Source organism: Bos grunniens, chromosome 8, assembly GCF_055505025.1.
Source record: "Bos grunniens cultivar Pamir isolate PY7600 chromosome 8, Bosgru_T2T1.0, whole genome shotgun sequence".
Classification (NCBI taxonomy): domain Eukaryota; kingdom Metazoa; phylum Chordata; class Mammalia; order Artiodactyla; family Bovidae; genus Bos; species Bos grunniens.
Window position 1 is genome coordinate 8384667 of NC_141172.1, and position 18457 is coordinate 8403123.

The 18457-nt window shown below is 39.3% G+C and overlaps 1 protein-coding gene across 3 annotated transcripts in view; it reads left to right on the forward strand.

Moving 5' to 3' along the window:
• The window catches only part of INTS9 (integrator complex subunit 9), a 126820-nt gene that overhangs the window by 76307 nt on the left and 32056 nt on the right, over positions 1-18457 (forward strand). For all 3 annotated transcript variants that reach the window (XR_015169409.1, XM_086414772.1, XM_086414773.1), the window contains exons 7-8: positions 4294-4414; positions 5141-5275. Coding sequence is in view for 2 of the 3 variants with exons in the window: in XM_086414772.1 (XP_086270898.1) it covers positions 4294-4414; positions 5141-5275 (256 nt within the window). In the remaining variant the exon portion in view is untranslated. The remainder of the gene's footprint in view (positions 1-4293; positions 4415-5140; positions 5276-18457) is intronic.

An 18457-nucleotide genomic window follows, 5' to 3' on the forward strand; every position in this document is an offset into this window, starting at 1 on the left:
GCCTCCATATGTTGGAATTTTTAATAGTTTTTCTCTTGTAATTGAGATCTAATCTTACTGCATTGTGGTCAGAAAAGATGCTTGGAATGATTTCTATTTTTTTGAATTTACCAAGGCTAGCTTTATGGCCCAGGATGTGATCTATCCTGGAGAAGGTTCCATGTGTGCTTGAGAAAAAGGTGAAATTCATTGTTTTGGGATGAAATGTCCTATAGATATCAATTAGGTCTAACTGGTCTATTGTATCATTTAAAGTTTGTGTTTCCTTGTTAATTTTCTGTTTAGTTGATCTATCCATAGGTGTGAGTGGGGTATTAAAGTCTCCCACTATTATTGTGTTATTGTTAATGTCTCCTTTCATACTTGTTAGCATTTGTCTTACATACTGCGGTGCTCCTGTGTTGGGTGCATATATATTTATAATTGTTATATCTTCTTCTTGGATTGATCCTTTGATCATTATGTAGTGACCTTCTTTGTCTCTTTTCACAGCCTTTGTTTTAAAGTCTATTTTATCTGATATGAGTATTGCTAGTCCTGCTTTCTTTTGGTCCCTATTTGCATGGAAAATCTTTTTCCAGCCCTTCACTTTCAGTCTGTATGTGTCCCCTGTTTTGAGGTGGGTCTCTTGTAGACAACATATGTAGGGGTCTTGTTTTTGTATCCATTCAGCCAGTCTTTGTCTTTTGGTTGGGGCATTCAACCCATTTACGTTTAAGGTAATTACTGATAAGTATGATCCCGTTGCCATTTACTTTATTGTTTTGGGTTCGAATTTGTACACCGTTTTTGTGTTTCCTGTCTAGAGAATATCCACCATTTATGATAAAAACTCTCCAGAAAGCAGGAATAGGAGGAACATACCTCAACATAATAAAAGCTATATATGACAAACCCACAGCAAACATTATCCTCAATGGTGAAAAATTGAAAGTATTTCCTCTAAAGTCAGGAACAAGACAAGGGTGCCCACTTTCACCATTACTATTCAACATAGTTTTGGAAGTTTTGGCCACAGCAATCAGAGCAGAAAAAGAAATAAAAGGAATCCAAATTGGAAAAGAAGAAGTAAAACTCTCACTATTTGCAGATGACATGATCCTCTACATAGAAAACCCTAAAGACTCCACCAGAAAATTACTAGAGCTAATCAATGACTATAGTAAAGTTGCAGGATATAAAATCAACACACAGAAATCCCTTGCATTCCTATATACTAATAATGAGAAAACAGAAAGAGAAATTAAGGAAACAATTCCATTCACCATTGCAACGGAAAGAATAAAATACTTAGGAATATATCTACCTAAAGAAACTAAAGACCTATATATAGAAAACTATAAAACACTGGTGAAAGAAATCAAAGAGGACACTAATAGATGGAGAAATATACCATGTTCATGGATTGGAAGAATCAATATAGTGAAAATGAGTATACTACCCAAAGCAATTTATAGATTCAATGCAGTCCCTATCAAGCTACCAACAGTATTCCTCACAGAGCTAGAACAAATAATTTCACAATTTGTATGGAAATACAAAAAAACCTCGAATAGCCAAAGCGATCTTGAGAAAGAAGAATGGAACTGGAGGAATCAACCTACCTGACTTCAGGCTCTACTACAAAGCCACAGTTATCAAGACAGTATGGTACTGGCACAAAGACAGAAATATAGATCAATGGAACAAAATAGAAAGCCCAGAGATAAATCCACGCACATATGGACACCTTATCTTTGACAAAGGAGGCAAGAATATACAATGGATTAAAGACAATCTCTTTAACAAGTGGTGCTGGGAAATCTGGTCAACCACTTGTAAAAGAATGAAACTAGAACACTTTCTAACACCATATACAAAAATAAACTCAAAGTGGATTAAAGATCTAAACATAAGACCAGAAACTATAAAACTCCTAGAGGAGAACATAGGCAAAACACTCTCTGACATACATCACAGCAGGATCCTCTATGACCCACCTCCCAGAATATTGGAAATAAAAGCAAAAATAAACAAATGGGACCTAATTAACCTTAAAAGCTTCTGCACATCAAAGGAAACTATTAGCAAGGTGAAAAGACAGCCTTCAGAATGGGAGAAAATAATAGCAAATGACGCAACTGACAAACAACTAATCTCAAAAATATACAAGCAACTCCTACAGCTCAATTCCAGAAAAATAAATGACCCAATCAAAAAATGGGCCAAAGAACTAAATAGACATTTCTCCAAAGAAGACATACAGATGGCTAACAAACACATGAAAAGATGCTCAACATCACTCATTATCAGAGAAATGCAAATCAAAACCACTATGAGGTACCATTTCATACCAGTCAGAATGGCTGCGATCCAAAAGTCTACAAATAATAAATGCGGGAGAGGGTGTGGAGAAAAGGGAACCCTCTTACACTGTTGGTGGGAATGCAAACTAGTACAGCCACTATGGAGAACAGTGTGGAGATTCCTTAAAAAACTGGAAATAGAACTGCCTTATGACCCAGCAATCCCACTGCTGGGCATACACACTGAGGAAACCAGAAGGGAAAGAGACACGTGTACCCCAATGTTCATCGCAGCACTGTTTATAATAGCCAGGACATGGAAGCAACCTAGATGTCCATCAGCAGATGAATGGATAAGGAAGCTATGGTACATATACACAATGGAGTATTACTCAGCCATTAAAAAGAATACATTTGAATCAGTTCTAATGAGGTGGATGAAACTGGAGCCTATTATACAGAGTGAAGTAAGCCAGAAGGAAAAACACCAATACAGTATACTAACGCATATATATGGAATTTAGAAAGATGGTAACAATAACCCTGTGTACGAGACAGCAAAAGAGACACTGATGTATAGAACAGTCTTATGGACTCTATGGGAGAGGGAGAGGGTGGGAAGATTTGGGAGAATGGCATTGAAACATGTAAAATATCATGTATGAAACGAGATGTCAGTCCAGGTTCGATGCACGATACTGGATGCTTAGGGCTAGAGCACTGGGACGACCCAGAGGGATGGTATGGGGAGGGAGGAGGGAGGAGGGTTCAGGATGGGGAACACATGTATACTGATGGCGGATTCATTTTGATATTTGGCAAAACTAATACAATTATGTAAAGTTTAAAAATAAAATAAAATTAGAAAGTTAAAAAAATAAAATAAAATGCTGTTGCTATTAGCTCTCCTCTCATCTCTTTGTCTTAAGGGCTGGTTGTGTGTGTGTGTGTGTGTGATTCTTTACTATTGTTCAGTGTCAGTTTAGGAGATAGAGCAGAGCTAATGCACAGGTTCCGTTCTCTGGAAATCCCTTCACCTGTATTGTATAGAGAATCTCAGAGAAGTCACTCTTTAGGTCTATTCTTATTTGTGTTTGAGCAAAATAATATTGAATAAAATGTCTTTCTAATGATACATTTTTGTTTGTTTTAATGATTGCTCCTGATGCTGGTCTGAAAAGTTTCAAAATGTGTTTTATTTTCCTCTTTCTGCCTCAGATGTGTTTAACCTAGTTCTTTTCTATAACTTTGCAGGCCCATGAGTAATGTTATTTCATTTATCTTTTTTGAACAGGGAAGAGAATGTGAGAGGTTATACAGAAATGCTCTATATTAAGAGATATAAGATAAGCCCTTGGGATAGCCACTAAGGAAATAACTTTTTAAAAAGTGAAAAATCATGAAGGGATTTAAGAGGCTACATCAGAAAATATTCACTTACTATTTTTAAAAATCAGTGGAGGAATAGAAGAACAAAAAAAGATGTGATATATAAAAAACAAAAATTAAATTGGTAAACGTAAGCCAACTATTATATTAATATATCAGTAGTAACATTGTGAATGGCTTAAATAGTTCAGATGACCAAAATAATCACATAGGTTTAAAAAGACAAAAGAGAAGATCCAGCTATATGCTGGATATGCAAAATCAAGAGTAGAAAAACAATGGAGAAAAATCAATGAATCCAAAAGTTAGTTCTTTGAAAGGATCAACAAAACTCTACCAGACCTTTAGCTAGGTTGACCAAGAAGAAGGGAGTTCAGCTGAGTTCAGTTGCCCAGCCATGTCTGACTGTTTGCCGTGGAGAGAATACTGCAATTACTAGAATCAGAAATGAAAGAAGGGAGAGTACTGCCAACCTTACAGAAATAAAAATAATTATAAAGGGATGTTTATCCTGTGAACATTCAGATATGCCAGTAGGTTGGACAACTTAGACAAAATGGGCACGTTATTTGCACAGTATTCTCTGTACATAAGAGCTGACTTGATGATCTGTTTCCAGGCTCCTCCCTTCTCCTCTCAAGGATGCAGTAGAAGTCTCGACCTGGAGAAGATGCTACACTATGCAGGAGGTGAACTCTGCCCTCAGTAAGATCCAGCTGGTGGGATATTCTCAGAAAATTGTGAGTGTTAATACGATTTTAACTGATTGACGAATGCTTTTGATTGTTTGGAAGGATTCTATAGTTCCCTTTTTTAAGTGGAAAGATAGGACATCTGTTATTTTCCTCCATCCTTCCCAGGTTCTTACTGGTGCTCTGTCCTAAATCTTATGTTCCCCATCACTCATTAGCATATAATAAGTCAGGGGAAAAAAGGCATCTCATCCTGTTTACTTTAGAACAGTGACACCACTTTACAGGTTTTGGACTTGTGAAGTAGAGAACAGCATCAAAGGGATCAAGAAATAATTTGGCACATATGACTTCTGAGCTCTGATCATGATGAGGGTTCCCATTCCTGTCAACTGTGGCCCAAAGCCACTTTTTACAGAACAACCAAGATATTAATTCCTAACCTGAAAAGGGTTAAAAAAAAAAAGAAGAAGAAAACCTAAGTATTTATCTCTTTGGCCTATATCATAATATATCATCTCTGCCTTTTAATGGGTGGGACCTGGGTGCCTGGTGACATGTGGATGGACTGAAATTCTCAGAAATGTGATAAGTAAAAGACTGTAAGATGTGTCTGTCCCATGGTCTCCACCATCTTTCTGTTCTTAAACTTTCTGATTCACTTGAAATAGTTTCTAAGAAGGATTTTCTGTTTTTTTTTTCCTCTGCAAACTTAACTGGCATGACTGCACTACTGAAAGTTCAGCACACATTCTTACAATGGTTCTTTTCTAGGAGCTTTTCGGTGCGGTCCAGGTGACTCCTCTAAGCTCTGGCTATGCCCTTGGAAGCTCCAACTGGATCATCCAGTCCCATTATGAGAAAGTGTCTTATGTCTCTGGATCCTCCTTGCTTACCACGCACCCACAGGTAATTCTAAATTCTCTTGTAACAACTCAGATTTTCAGTTAAAAGTGAAGTCGCTTAGTCATGTCTGACTCTTGGCGACCCTATGAACTGTAGCCCACCATGTTCCTCCATCCACAGGATTTGCAGGCAGGAATACTGGAGTGGGTTGCCTTTTCCTTCTCAACCCAGAGATCAAACATGGGTCTCCTGCATTGCAGGCAGACTGTCTGAGCCACCAGGGAATCCCTGAATTTTCAGTAACTCACCCTACATTCAGAATGTTTCCAGAGTGGCGTCAGCTCTTTGTCATTTTTTATTTATTGATTCGTTTCTACAGTAGGTCCTTCTTGGTTATCTATTTTAAGTGGAACAGTGTGTACATGTCAGTCCCAAACTCCCAATCTGTGACTTCACCCAGCCCTCCCGGCCACAACCATAAATTCATTCTGTAAATCTCTGAGTCTGCTTCCATTTTGTAAGTAAGTTCATTTGTATCTGCTTAGATTCTACATGTAAAGCAGTATCATACGGTATTTGTCTTTCTCTGTCTCAGTGAGTTCACTTAGAATGATGATCTCTAAGTCTGTCCATGTTGCTGCCGATGGCATTGTTTCATCTTTTTAATGGCCGAGTAGTATTCCACTGTATGTATTTACCACACCTTCTTTGTCCATTCTTCTGTCAGTGGACTTCTAGGTTGCTTTCACGTCTTGGCTATCGTGAATAGTGGTGCAGTTAACACTTCGGTCCGTGTATCCTTTCGAGCCATGTTTTTCTCTGGATAAAAGCCCCAGGAATGGGATTGTTGGATCATGTGGTAACTCTTTTTTTTTTTTTTTTTTTAAAGAAACCTCCATACTGTTCTCCATAGTGGCTGTACCAATTTACATTTCCACCAGCGATGTCGGAGGATTCCCTTTTCTCTACTTCTTCTCTAGCATGTATTGTTTGTAGACTTTTTTGATAATAGCCATTCTGACAAGTTTGAGGTGATCTCTCACTATAGTTTAGATTGTGTTTCTCTAATGATTAGTGAGGTTGCACATCTTTTCATGTGCCTGTTGGCTGTCTTTATATCTTTGGAGAAATGTCTGTTTAGGTCTTCCCTTCATTTTCTGATTGGGTTGTTTGGGGATATAAAACTGCATGAGCTTTTTTCTCATTCTGTGGGTTGTCTTTTTTTTTTTTTTTTTTCTTTCCCCTTGTGATTTCCTTTGCTGTGCAAAAGTTTTTGAGTTTAATTAGCTCCCATTTGTTTATTTTTGTTTTTATTTCTGGGAGACAGATCAAAAAAAGATATTGCTGAAGTTTATGTCAAGGAGTGTTCTGCCTATGTTTTCAGAGTGTTTATCCAGTCTTACATTTAGGTGTTTAATCCATTTTGAGTTTATTTTTGAGTATCGTATTAAAGATTGTTCTGTCTTCATTTTTTTTTAACATGTAGCTGTCCAGTTTTCCCAGCACCATTTATTGAAGAGACTCTTCTCTCCATTGTATAGTCTTGCCTCTTTTGTTGTAGATTAATTGACCACAGGTGCATGAATTTAACTCTGGCCTTTCTGTCCCCCTGCTCCATCGATCTATAATTCTGTTTTTGTGCCAGTACTGTGCTGTCTTGATGACTATAGCTGTGTAATACAGTCTGAAATTCAGGAAGCCTGATTCCTTTTGCTTTTCTTTCTCAAGATTGCTTTGGCTATTCAGGGTCTTTTGTGTCTCCACACAACTTTTAAGATTTTTTGATCTAATTCTATGAAAAATAGCATTCATAATTTGGTAAGGATTTCATTGAATCTGTATATTGCCTTGAGTAGTATAGTCATTTCAACAATATTGATTCTTCCAATCCAAGAACATGGTATATGTGTCCATGTGTTGGTGTCATCTTCAGTTTCTTTCATCAGCATCTTATACTTCTTGGAATACAGGCCTTTGTCTTGTTTATTCCTAGGTATTTTACTCTTTTTCAATGCAATGGTAAATGGGATTGTTTCTTTAATTTCTCTTTCTGATCTTTCATTGTTAGTGTAGAGAAATGCAACAGATTTCTGTACATTAATTTTGTATACTGCAACTTTACCAAAGCATCAGCCTTTTAAATCTTTCTGATTTTAGTTTCTACAAACATTCTTTTTTGTTGTGTAAAAACACTTAACATGAGGTATGTGCTCAGTCACTCAGTCGTGTCCAACTCTTTGCAGCCCCATGGACTGTGGCCCACCAGGCTCCTCTGTCCATGGGATTTTTCAGGCAAGCATACTGGAGCGGGTTGCCATTTCCTACTCTAGAACATAAGCTATACCCTTATAATAAAAGTGTAACTGTATGGTACATGGGTGTTGACTATAAGTGCAGCATTGTATAGCTGATCTCTAGAGCTTTTTCATCTTGCTTACCTGAAATTTTATGTCCTACTCTTTATCAAAGTTAGATTATTTGTGTCTGAACATTTAGGATCATAGTTACTCTATAAGATCATTCTGCCTTTAGGTCACCTCTGGGATTTAGAGATTTCCCAACACTTTCAATAACCAGAGCTTGATGTATGTAACAGAGATGGTCGCTCATTTACTCAGCAAATACTAATTTTTCAATATTAACTAAGGGCCTGCCATGTCAAGCACTCATCTAGGTGTTAGAGATTCAGTGGTGACCCACAAAGTCTCCTCTCAGAGGTCAGTATTCATATGATGAGAGAGAACGGCATGATGAAAATAAATGAGCAAAATGCTTCCAGGTGGTGACACAGGTACTGAAAACAGAGTTCTGTAGAGAGTGATGGTGACTAGTTTAACTTGGATGGTCAGAGAAAGCTTCGAGGGAAACATCTCATTGGAACTGAGACCTGGAGAAATGAGGCATGTAAAGCTGTGTGGGCGAAGTGTGACAGACACATGGCAGATGAAGAGCTCCTAACACCAGAACAAGCTGGGCATGTCTGCAGAGCAGAGCACACCCTTGTGATTGCACTGCATGAAGTGTGATCGTAACATGTCCAAGATGCCAAGCCATGTAGGACTTCATAAGAAATTTGAATTTTATTTGAATGTATAGACTGAAGCTTTTGGAAAGTTTTAAGTTAGTCGTTCATTAACAGTCATATTGACAAGAAGTTCAGTGTATAAGTATTGTTATAAGTGTTACTCCATTTTTTAGATATTTATAAAGAATTTATTATTCATTTTATATATCTTTTCATGTTTATAAAAGGTCAGCTCAGTTCGGTCGCTCAGTCATGTCTGACTCTTTGCAACCCCATAGACTGCAGCACACCAGGCCTCCCTGTCCATCACCAACTCCCGGAGCCTACTCAAACTCATCTCCATTGAGTCGGTGATGCCATCCAGCCATCTCATCCTCTGTCATCCCCTTCTCCTCCCACCTTCATTCTTTCCCAGCATCAGGGTCTTTTCAAATGAGTCAGTTCTTCACATCAGGTGGCCAAAGTATTGGAGTTTCAGCTTCAACATCAGTCCTTCCAGTGAATATTCAGGACTGATTTCCTTTAGGATGGACTGGTTGGATCTCCTTGCAGTCCAAGGGACTCTCAAGAGCCTCTTCCAACACCACAGTTCAAAAACATCAATTCTTCAGTGCTTCACCTTTCTTTATGGTCCAACTCTCTCATCCATCCATAACTACTGGAAAAACCATAGCTTTGACTAGATGGACCTTTGTCAGCAAAGTAATGTCTGCTTTTTAATATACTGTCTAGGTTGGTCATAGCTTTTCTTCCAAGGAGCAAGTGTCTTTTAATTTCATGGCTGCAGTCTCCATCTGCAGTGATTTTGGAGCCCCCAAAAATAAAGTCTGTCACTGTTTCCATTGTTTCCCATCTGTTTGCCATGAAGTGATGGGACCAGATGCCATGACCTTAGTTTTCTGAATGTTGAGTTTTAAGCCAATGTTTTCACTCTCCTCTTTGACTTTCAACAAGAGGCTCTTTAATTCTTCTTCACTTTCTGCCATAAGGGTGGTGTCATCTGCATATCTGAAGTTATTGATATTTCTCCCGGCAATCTTGATTCCAGCTTGTGCTTCCTCCAGCCCAGCGTTTCTCCTTATGTACTCTGCATGTAAGTTAAATAAGCAGGGTGACAATATACAGCCTTGATGCAGTCCTTTCCCTATTTGGAACCAGTCCATTGTTCCATGTCCAGTTCTAACTGTTGCCTCCTAACCTGCATACAGATTTCTCAGGAGGCAAGTCAGGTGGTCTGGTATTTCCATCTCTTTCAGAATTTTCCACAGTTTATTATGATCCACACAGTCAAAGGCTTTGGCATAGTCAAGAAAGCAGAAGTAAATGTTTTTCTGGAACTCTCTAGCTTTTTCAGTGATCCATCAGATGTTGGCAATTTGATCTCTGGTTCCTCTGCTTTTTCTAAATCCAGCTTGAACATCTGGAAGTTCACAGTTCACTTACTGTTGAAGTCTGGCTTGGACCATTTTGAGCATTACTTTGCTAGCGTGTGAGATGAGTGCAATTGTGCGGTAGTTTGAGTCTTCTTTGACATTGCCTTTCTTTGGGATTGGAATGAAAACTGACCTTTTCCAGTCCTGTGGCCACTGCTGAGTTTTCCAAATTTGCTGGCATATTGAGTGCAGCACTTTCACAGCATCATCTTTCAGGATTTGAAATAGCTCAACTGGAATTCCATCACCTCCACTAGCTTTGTTCGTAGTGATGCTTTCTAAGGCCCAGTTGACTTCACATTCCAGGATGTCTGGCTCTAGGTGAGTGAGCACACCATCGTGATTATCTGGGTATAAAAGGTGGCGCTTCTGTAAAGAACCCACCTGCCAGTGCAGGAGACGTAAGAGACATGGTTTGATCCTTGGCTCCAGAAGATCCCCTGGAGGAGGGCATGGCAGTCCACTCCAGTATTCTTGCCTGGAAAATGCCATGGACAGGGAGCCTGGCAGAGTACAGTCCATGGGGTCACAAAGAGTAGGACTCAACTGAAGCAGCTTGGCACAGCACACATATATCTTTCCATGTTTATAAAGGAGTGCAATGGAGATTAGATAGTCAATGGATGATGGAAATCCATATCCCATTTTAATATGAGAAAAAGAGTGTTGTAAGTCTAGAACAATAGAATGCTCTGAGCTGCCACTCTGCTTTGTTTTCATACCTTTTTTATAAGCAACTTTTGTTTCAAGGTCTAGAGCAGACAAGTTGCTATTTTTTCCTATAGCTAGCAGAATTCTGGGCCTTTCCCGCTTGCTGAAATCAAAACCCCATCAGTGTCATCTTAATCTGCTTCACGGAATCAAAATTTTGTATTGGCAGCTTCTATCATTCCTGATATATTCTCTCATAAAAGACAGAAAGATTACTTGGCTGCCAGTTCTTCCGATTTGTCCTGCTTAGATCAAAGCCTTTACAGTACTATCGATGTAATTTCCAGTAAATTATTCTTACAAGATCCATAAATTTAAAGGGAAAAATAAGGTCTTGAAAGTAATGAGTAACATACCTAAGTAATTAATTTTAATTTCTAGCTGGCAACCACTATGGTATGTAAAAAAGAAAGTAAATTAGATTTTCTTTTGCCCAGATGATTGGATTCTGTATTGAATTTAGCAGGGATAAGAAAAGATTTGAAAAAGCTCAGTAGTCTACTTCAGATGTCAACAAACTATGGTCCTTGAACCAAATTTGATCTCCCACCTGTTTTTGTTAATAATGTTTTGTTGACATATAGCCACACCCATTGTTTTATGGGTTGTTGGCAGCTGCTTACACCCTGTCACAGCAGTTATAAAGTTAGACTTTATATTAATAGTAAAGGGCCAATTCAGCTTTAGTAATGGAAGCCCATGAGCTAGGAAGAATGTGGCAGACTGTTACACTGATCTAATAAGCGAATGGAAATGAGACTTTGGATTAAGCCTGAAATAGTAGGGATGGAAAGGTAAGTTAAAATATTGGCGGATCTTAAATTCAACAAATTTCTTGAATGCCGACTATCTTCGGGGAAGGAAAAATGTAAGGCAGAGATTTCATACCTGGATGACTCAGAGAATGGTGATAATGACACGAATCCAGTTGACAAGGAGGAGTTGGCTGGGGGCGGGGGTGGTCATTAGTTGCAGAAGAGGATAGTGGGTATGATGAATGGGAATTAGAACATGAGACAAATGGAAATGCAGAGCTGGAACTTAGACGTGAAGGCAAGCCTGCAGACAAACTGGAGAGCCATCAGATTTTTTTAAATATAAGTGCTGAGGACTGAAGACTGATCTGTGGGAAACTTAAATTTTGATAAGTACATTGTCATTTATATCTAAGTATATCATAATTTCCTTCTTAATGTTCCTGATTTAAATAACCAGAGTTTATTTTATAGTATACTTTTGTTTGTTTCAAGCCTATCCAGTATGGTTAGACTTAAACAAGACTTTTGTCATATCATGGTTAGGTTTCAGGAGTCTATTCTAATTTTTTTGTGCGTTACAATAAGAATTTACAGATTCATTGAAATTTGTTCAGGCTTACTTTGAAACACAATCCTTTTTTTGTAAATGTTTACATATGTTGTGTAAAGCTAGTGGAGGTGATAGAATTCCAGTTGAGCTATTCCAAATCCTGAAAGATGATGCTGTGAAAGTGCTGCACTCAATATGCCAGCAAATTTGGAAAACTCAGCAGTGGCCACAGGACTGGAAATGGTCAGTTTTCATTCCAATCCCAAAGAAAGGCAATGCCAAAGAATGCTCAAACTACCGCACAATTGCACTCATCTCACACGCTAGTAAAGTAACGCTCAAAATTCTCCAAGACAGGCTTCAGCAATATGTGAACCGTCAACTTCCTAATGTTCAAGCTGGTTTTAGAAAAGGCAGAGGAACCAGAGATCAAATTGCCAACATCCACTGGATCATCGAAAAAGCAAGAGAGTTCCAGAAAAACATCTATTTCTGCTTTCTTGACTATGCCAAAGCCTTTGACTGTGTGGATCACAATAAACTGTGGAAAATTCTGAAAGAGATAGAAATACCAGACCACCTGACCTGCCTCTTGAGAAACCTATATGCAGGTCAGGAAGCAACAGTTAGAACTGGACATGGAACAACAGACTGGTTCCAAATAGGAAAAGGAGTATGTCAAGGCTGTATATTGTCACCCTGCTTATTTAACTTATATGCAGAGTACATCATGAGAAACGCTGGGCTGGAAGAAACACAAGCTGGAATCAAGATTGCCGGGAGAAATATCAATAACCTCAGATATGCAGATGACACCAGCCTTATGGCAGAAAGTGAAGAGGAACTCAAAAGCCTCTTGATGAAGGTGAAAGTGGAGAGTGAAAAAGTTGGCTTAAAGCTCAACATTCAGAAAACAAAGATCATGGCATCCGGTCCCATCACTTCATGGGAAATAGATGGGGAAACAGTGGAAACAGTGTCAGACTTTATTTTTCTGGGCTCCAAAATCACTGCAGATGGTGACTGCAGCCATGAAATTAAAAGATGCTTACTGCTTGGAAGGAAAGTTTGCTTGGAAGGAAAGTTATGACCAACCTAGATAGCATATTCAAAAGCAGAGACATTACTTTGCCAACAAAGGTCCATCTAGTCAAGGCTATGGTTTTTCCTGTGGTCATATATGGATATGAGAGTTGGACTGTGAAGAAGGCTGAGCGCCGAAGAATTTTGAAACGCTTTTGAACTGTGGTGTTGGAGAAGATTCTTGAGAGTCCCTTGGACTGCAAGGAGATCAGCCCTGGGATTTCTTTGGAAGGAATGATGCTAAAGCTGAAACTCCAGTACTTTGGCCACCTCATGCGAAGAGTTGACTCATTGGAAAAGACTCTGATGCTGGGAGGGATTGGGGACAGGAGGAGAAGGGGATGACAGAGGATGAGATGGCTGGATGGCTTCACTGACTCGATGGACGTGAGTCTGAGTGAACTCTGGGAGTTGGTGATGGACAGGGAGGCCTGGCGTGCTGCGATTCATGAGGTCGCAAAGAGTCGGACATGACTGAGCGACTGATCTGATCTGACATATGTTGGAAAAGACTGTATTCACTGCTGAATGAAAATTTTTTCCATATATATTTATCCCTTTGAGTCTGTTGTGTTTTTAATTCATGCTCAGCTACCAGTATCTGAAAAAGATGCGTTATTTGTTGATTTATCTGTTTATATTTTAAGCCGATAATCAGGGGTATGTGTTCATGTTATCATTATGTCTTGTTGATCAATTGCTCTTTCTGTCAGAATGTTTCCTTTTTTTCTCTATCAAGACTACGTTAAAAGCCAGGAGTCTTTTTCCTTTCTACACTTGCTGCTAGTGTGTTTTTCATCCTCCCCCCCCCCCCACTCTTTCTGTGTCCTTTTCTAGTGAATCCCTTGCAGACAACATAATAAAGAATTTTTTTTTTCTTTTTTAATCTACAGAGTCTCTTTGATTAGTGAAACCTATTTATGTTTCCTAAATCACTATTTGGGTCTTGTTTTTGCCATCTGCACATTTTTTTAGTTCATTCTTTTCCCTGTGTTTTCTTGCCTTTTTTTAGAAGACTAAATTTCTTTTTGCAAGTTTGAACATATTTGTCTATTTTTTCATTTTTAATTTTATAGTGAAGCATAGTTGAGTCATAGGAATCATAGAAAAATATGGCTTACACCCAACATTCAAAAAGCTAAGATCATGGCATCTGGTCCCATCACTTCATGGCCAATAGGTGGGGAAACAATGGAAACAGTGGCAAATTTTATTTTCCCAGGCTCCAAAATCATTGCAGACAGTGACTGCAGCCACGAAATTAAAAGACACTTGCTCCTTGGAAGAAAAACTATGACAGACCTTGACAGTGTATTAAAAAGCAGAGACATCATTTTGCCAACGAAAGTCCATATTGTCAAAGCTAGGTTTTTCCAGTAGTCATGTACTGGATGTGAGGGTTGAACCATAAAGAAGGCTGAGCACTGAAAAATTGATGCTTTCTAATTGTGGTGCTGGTGAAGACTCTTGAGTCCCTTGAACTGCAAGATCAAATCAGTCAATCCTAAAGGAAATCAGTCCTGAATATTATTGGAAGGACTTACACTGAAGCTCTAATATTTTGGCCACCTAATAGGAAGAACCAACTCATTGGAAAAGACCCTGATTGAGAGCAGGAGGACAAGGAGACAATAGAGGATGAGATGGTTGGATGGAATCACTGACTTGATGGACATGAGTTTGAGAAAACTTCAGGAGATAGTGAAGGACGGGGAAGCCTGGTGTGCTGCAGTCATGGGTTTGCAAAGAATCAGACACGACTGAGCTACTGAACAACAGTAGTTGGTTCAGTGTTGTGTTAGTTTCAGGTGTGCAGCAGAGTGATTCCGTTATACACGTATCTGTTCCTTTTCAAATTCTTTGCCCTTCTAGGTTGTTACATAATACTGAGCAGAGTTACCTGTGTTATACAGTAGGTCCCTGTTTGTTATCTATGTATGTCTTATTCTTCCAGTTTATTCCTTCTTCTGTTCTTCCTGTGATTATCTTTATCACTGTCTGTCTCTCCCTCTAGAGCTAGTTTCCTCTTGTCCCTTTCATCTTCTTTCTCTTCTTTCCTCCCACGTCTCCCCTACCCACCATTGTCAGTAGTATCTAAAAATTTAGTCTCAGGCTGTTTAAAACTCCAGAAGATAGTGAAGTAACGGGGAAGCCTGGTGTGGAGTCGCAGAGTTGGGCATGGCTTAGTGACTCAACATCAACAGGGTGGTGAACATATTTAGACAATAGTGAACTTTGTTCTTTTTTTATTTTCAACCTTATTTCCCATAAAGCTCACAATCCTCCTAGATTTACTTTTCTTTTTCCAGGAATAATGGAGGAATGTTCACCATGAGGGCCTTAAAATGGTAATCCTTAGGAGATTTTGAACTACTGAGAATATGTTTAAATTTTCCTCACATTTAAATGATAGCTTTTATCATTTGGAGAAGGAAATAGCAACCCACTCCAGTACTCTTGCCTGGAAAATCCCATGGACAGAGGAGTCTGGTAGGCTACAGTCCATGGGGTGGCAAAGAGTCGGACATGAATGAGCGACTTCACTTTCACTGTCACATGATAGCTTAAGTGAAAGTGAAAGTCACTCTGTTGTGTCCGACTTTGTGACCCCTGACTATTCAGTCAATGGAATTCTCCAGGCCAGAATACTGGAGTTGGTATCCTTTCCCTTCTCCAGGGGATCTTCCCAACCAGAGATCAAACCCAGGTCTCCTGCATTGCAGGCGGATTCTTTACCAGCTGAGCCACAAGGGAAGCCCAAGAATACTGGAGTGCGTAGTCTATCCCTTCTCCAGCGTATCTTCCCTACCCAGGAATTGAACCAGGGTCTCCTAACCACTGAGCTATCAGGGAAGCCCTAATAAATGATAGCTTAGGTAGATATAAAATTAAAGGGAAAAAAACTTTGAACCTATAACCCTATGAAACTATTTCTTCATTTTCCACTTGTACCCTTATTGCATTGAAGAATTGCAAAGCCCTTCAGATTTGTGTTCATCTGTGGGATCTGCTGGTAGAATTTTCCCTTTATCCTCAGTGCTCTTAAATTTCACTGTGATGTATTTTAAATGTTTATTTTCTCCTGTTTGTTTTCCTGTCTGTTTTTCCTGTAAGATCTTCCAATTTAACATAGAAAAATTCTTTAATCGTTTTTTAAATTATTTATTCCTTCTGGTTTTTTTTTTCTCCTTGAAGAACTTCTAGTATATAGATATTGATGTCTGTGTTTTCCATATCTCTCTTCTTTTATATTTCTCATCTCTTAACAGCCTCCTGCTTCAACTTATGAGTTCATTCTTTAGCTATATCCATACTTCTCTTCAACCTGTGTATTGAATTCTTTATTTCAATGATTATATTTCCATATACAGTATCTCCAAATGTTGCTTTTTATGCTTTTTTAAATACTTATTTTTATTTATTTGGCTGCACTAGATCTTGTGTAACCCGTGGGATATTTAGTTCCCCAACCAGGGATCAAACCCAGGCCCCCTGCATTGAGAGCCTGGAGTCTTAGCCGCTGGACCACGAGGGAAGCCCTATACTTATTTTTATTTTACTTACTCATTTTTACTTTATTTGTGCATGGCCTTTTTTTAATGTAAATGCCGCTGTTCCATCCGGTTTGTGAATTCTCTGTGTGGGATGGGTTTTTAGCTTATTGTTTTTAGTAGGCATTGCATTCGTCAGTCGTCTGGTTGTATTTCCCCGTCAGCTGTTACCACTTACCTGCCTCTCAGGGAAACTCTCTTGTACCTCAGCTCCAGACACTGCTTTTTTCCCCGAATCTGTCTCTCTGACTTGTTACCACTTAGTAGCCTTGTGGGGTGAAGGGAGTAAGCAGGGGCTTGTGGGTGTGCCTGCGCCTCTGTGAACATTCACGCAGCTGTTTGGTGTTTTCTCCCTCGCAGTATGTTGGAGCAGGCTGCCGTCTGCCAGGGTACTGCAGAGGAGGAGGATCAAAGGGCTCTCTTCCCGGCCCCTGCTCTTCCCTCAGTGCCCAACCCTTTTTGGCTCTGGCTCCTCCTGGCGTGCTGCAGTCCATGGGATCACAGAGTTAGACGTGACTTACCGACTGAACAACGACATCACTTTGTCTCCATTCCAGGGCCCATGGTCTCTCTGGGAATTTATTCTAGTTTTTCATTTTCTCAAAATTTGTCGTTTGCCTTTCTTTCTATGCTGTCCCTGAAATTCTACAAGACAGCCAACAGCTTGTGTTTATGCTCTGTCTTGTCAGGATTTTTCGTTTTGTTTTAAATTAATATTATTTTCTAAGTCGTTTACTTGTGTCCAACTATTTGTGACCCCATGGACCATAGCCCACCAGGCTCCTCTGTCCATGGGATTCTCCAGGCAAGAATACTGACATGGGTTGCCATTTTCTTCTCCAGATACATCTGTTAGAACAGTAATTTATGTTTATTATAGTAATTTTGTGTGTTACTGTGTTAGTTGCTCAGTCTTATCCCACTCTTTTCTGCCCCATGGACCCCATAGCCCGCCAGGCTCCTCTGTCCATGGGATTCTCCAGGTAAGAACACTGGAGTGGGTTGCCATTCCCTTCTCTTCCTGATCCAGGGATCAAATCCGGGTCTCCTGCATTGTAGGAAGATTCTTAACCATCTGAGCCACTTATTTTAGTAGTTTTCGAAAATATAAAATTCTCAGAGGGGAAAAAAATGTACTTATCTTAAGATTAAGAAAGAATTTACAGCCTGCTTTTCTGCCCTTTCTGATTTAATGAACTTTTCTTAGATGATTAGGTCTACCACGTGATATTTGATAGCTACCTAATTCCATCATAAGGATATACAGTAAAGTACTTAACTGTTTTATCACTGTCAGACATTTAAAATATTTAAAGCTTTTTTTTTTTTTCCAAACAACATCTTCTTCAAACAGATATGCCCAGAAAGAGGGCGTTGGACACAGTTTAAAAACTATAATACTATTAGCACAGAATAAACAGTAACCATTGGATGGGTCCCCTGAACACATTAGCAATAACTAGAGAGCACTTTTAGTTATTAGAGCCGCAGCCTTTTGGGCCTTGGAAACGAAATTAATGGATTTGCTTGTGCATTGTGAACCAATGTTGAACACTAATTTTTCTATTATGGTTTGAAAAGGCAACTTTATACCCATTATTTCAGTAGTTTCCTGGCTATTTTGCCTGACTTCAGGGGTGGGGCTTGAGTTTTAGATGTGAAAATCACCAGTATAAAAGGGCAAAACCTGCATATACCCAGACATGAGGAGCCACAGAATTTGGGGGTCGTTTTAGAGGCTGGCCTAGGACAGGACACTGATACCCATGCAAGGCTAAAAAAAAAAAATTTGTTTTAATATTGTTTATTTGGCTGTGCCAGGTCTCCGTTGCCACATCTGGGATCTAGATCTGGTTCCCCGACCAGCAATAGAGCCTAGGGCCCCTGCGTGGGCAACGCGGAGTCTTAGCTACTGGACTACCAGGGAAGTCCCAAGGCTAAACTTTCAAGTGTGGAACTTTAAAGTTAGTGGTAGATGTTTGTTGGTGTTGTTCGTATTAGCGGTGCTTTAGGGTTTGCGTTTGGTTCATTTATGATTTTGATCTTTTCCCATCCTTCTCCTGACCACGAAAGGGACCTGGAAAGGTGTCCAAACCCCTTCAGCCCTCCTGCCCTGAGGACTATCCCTTACATC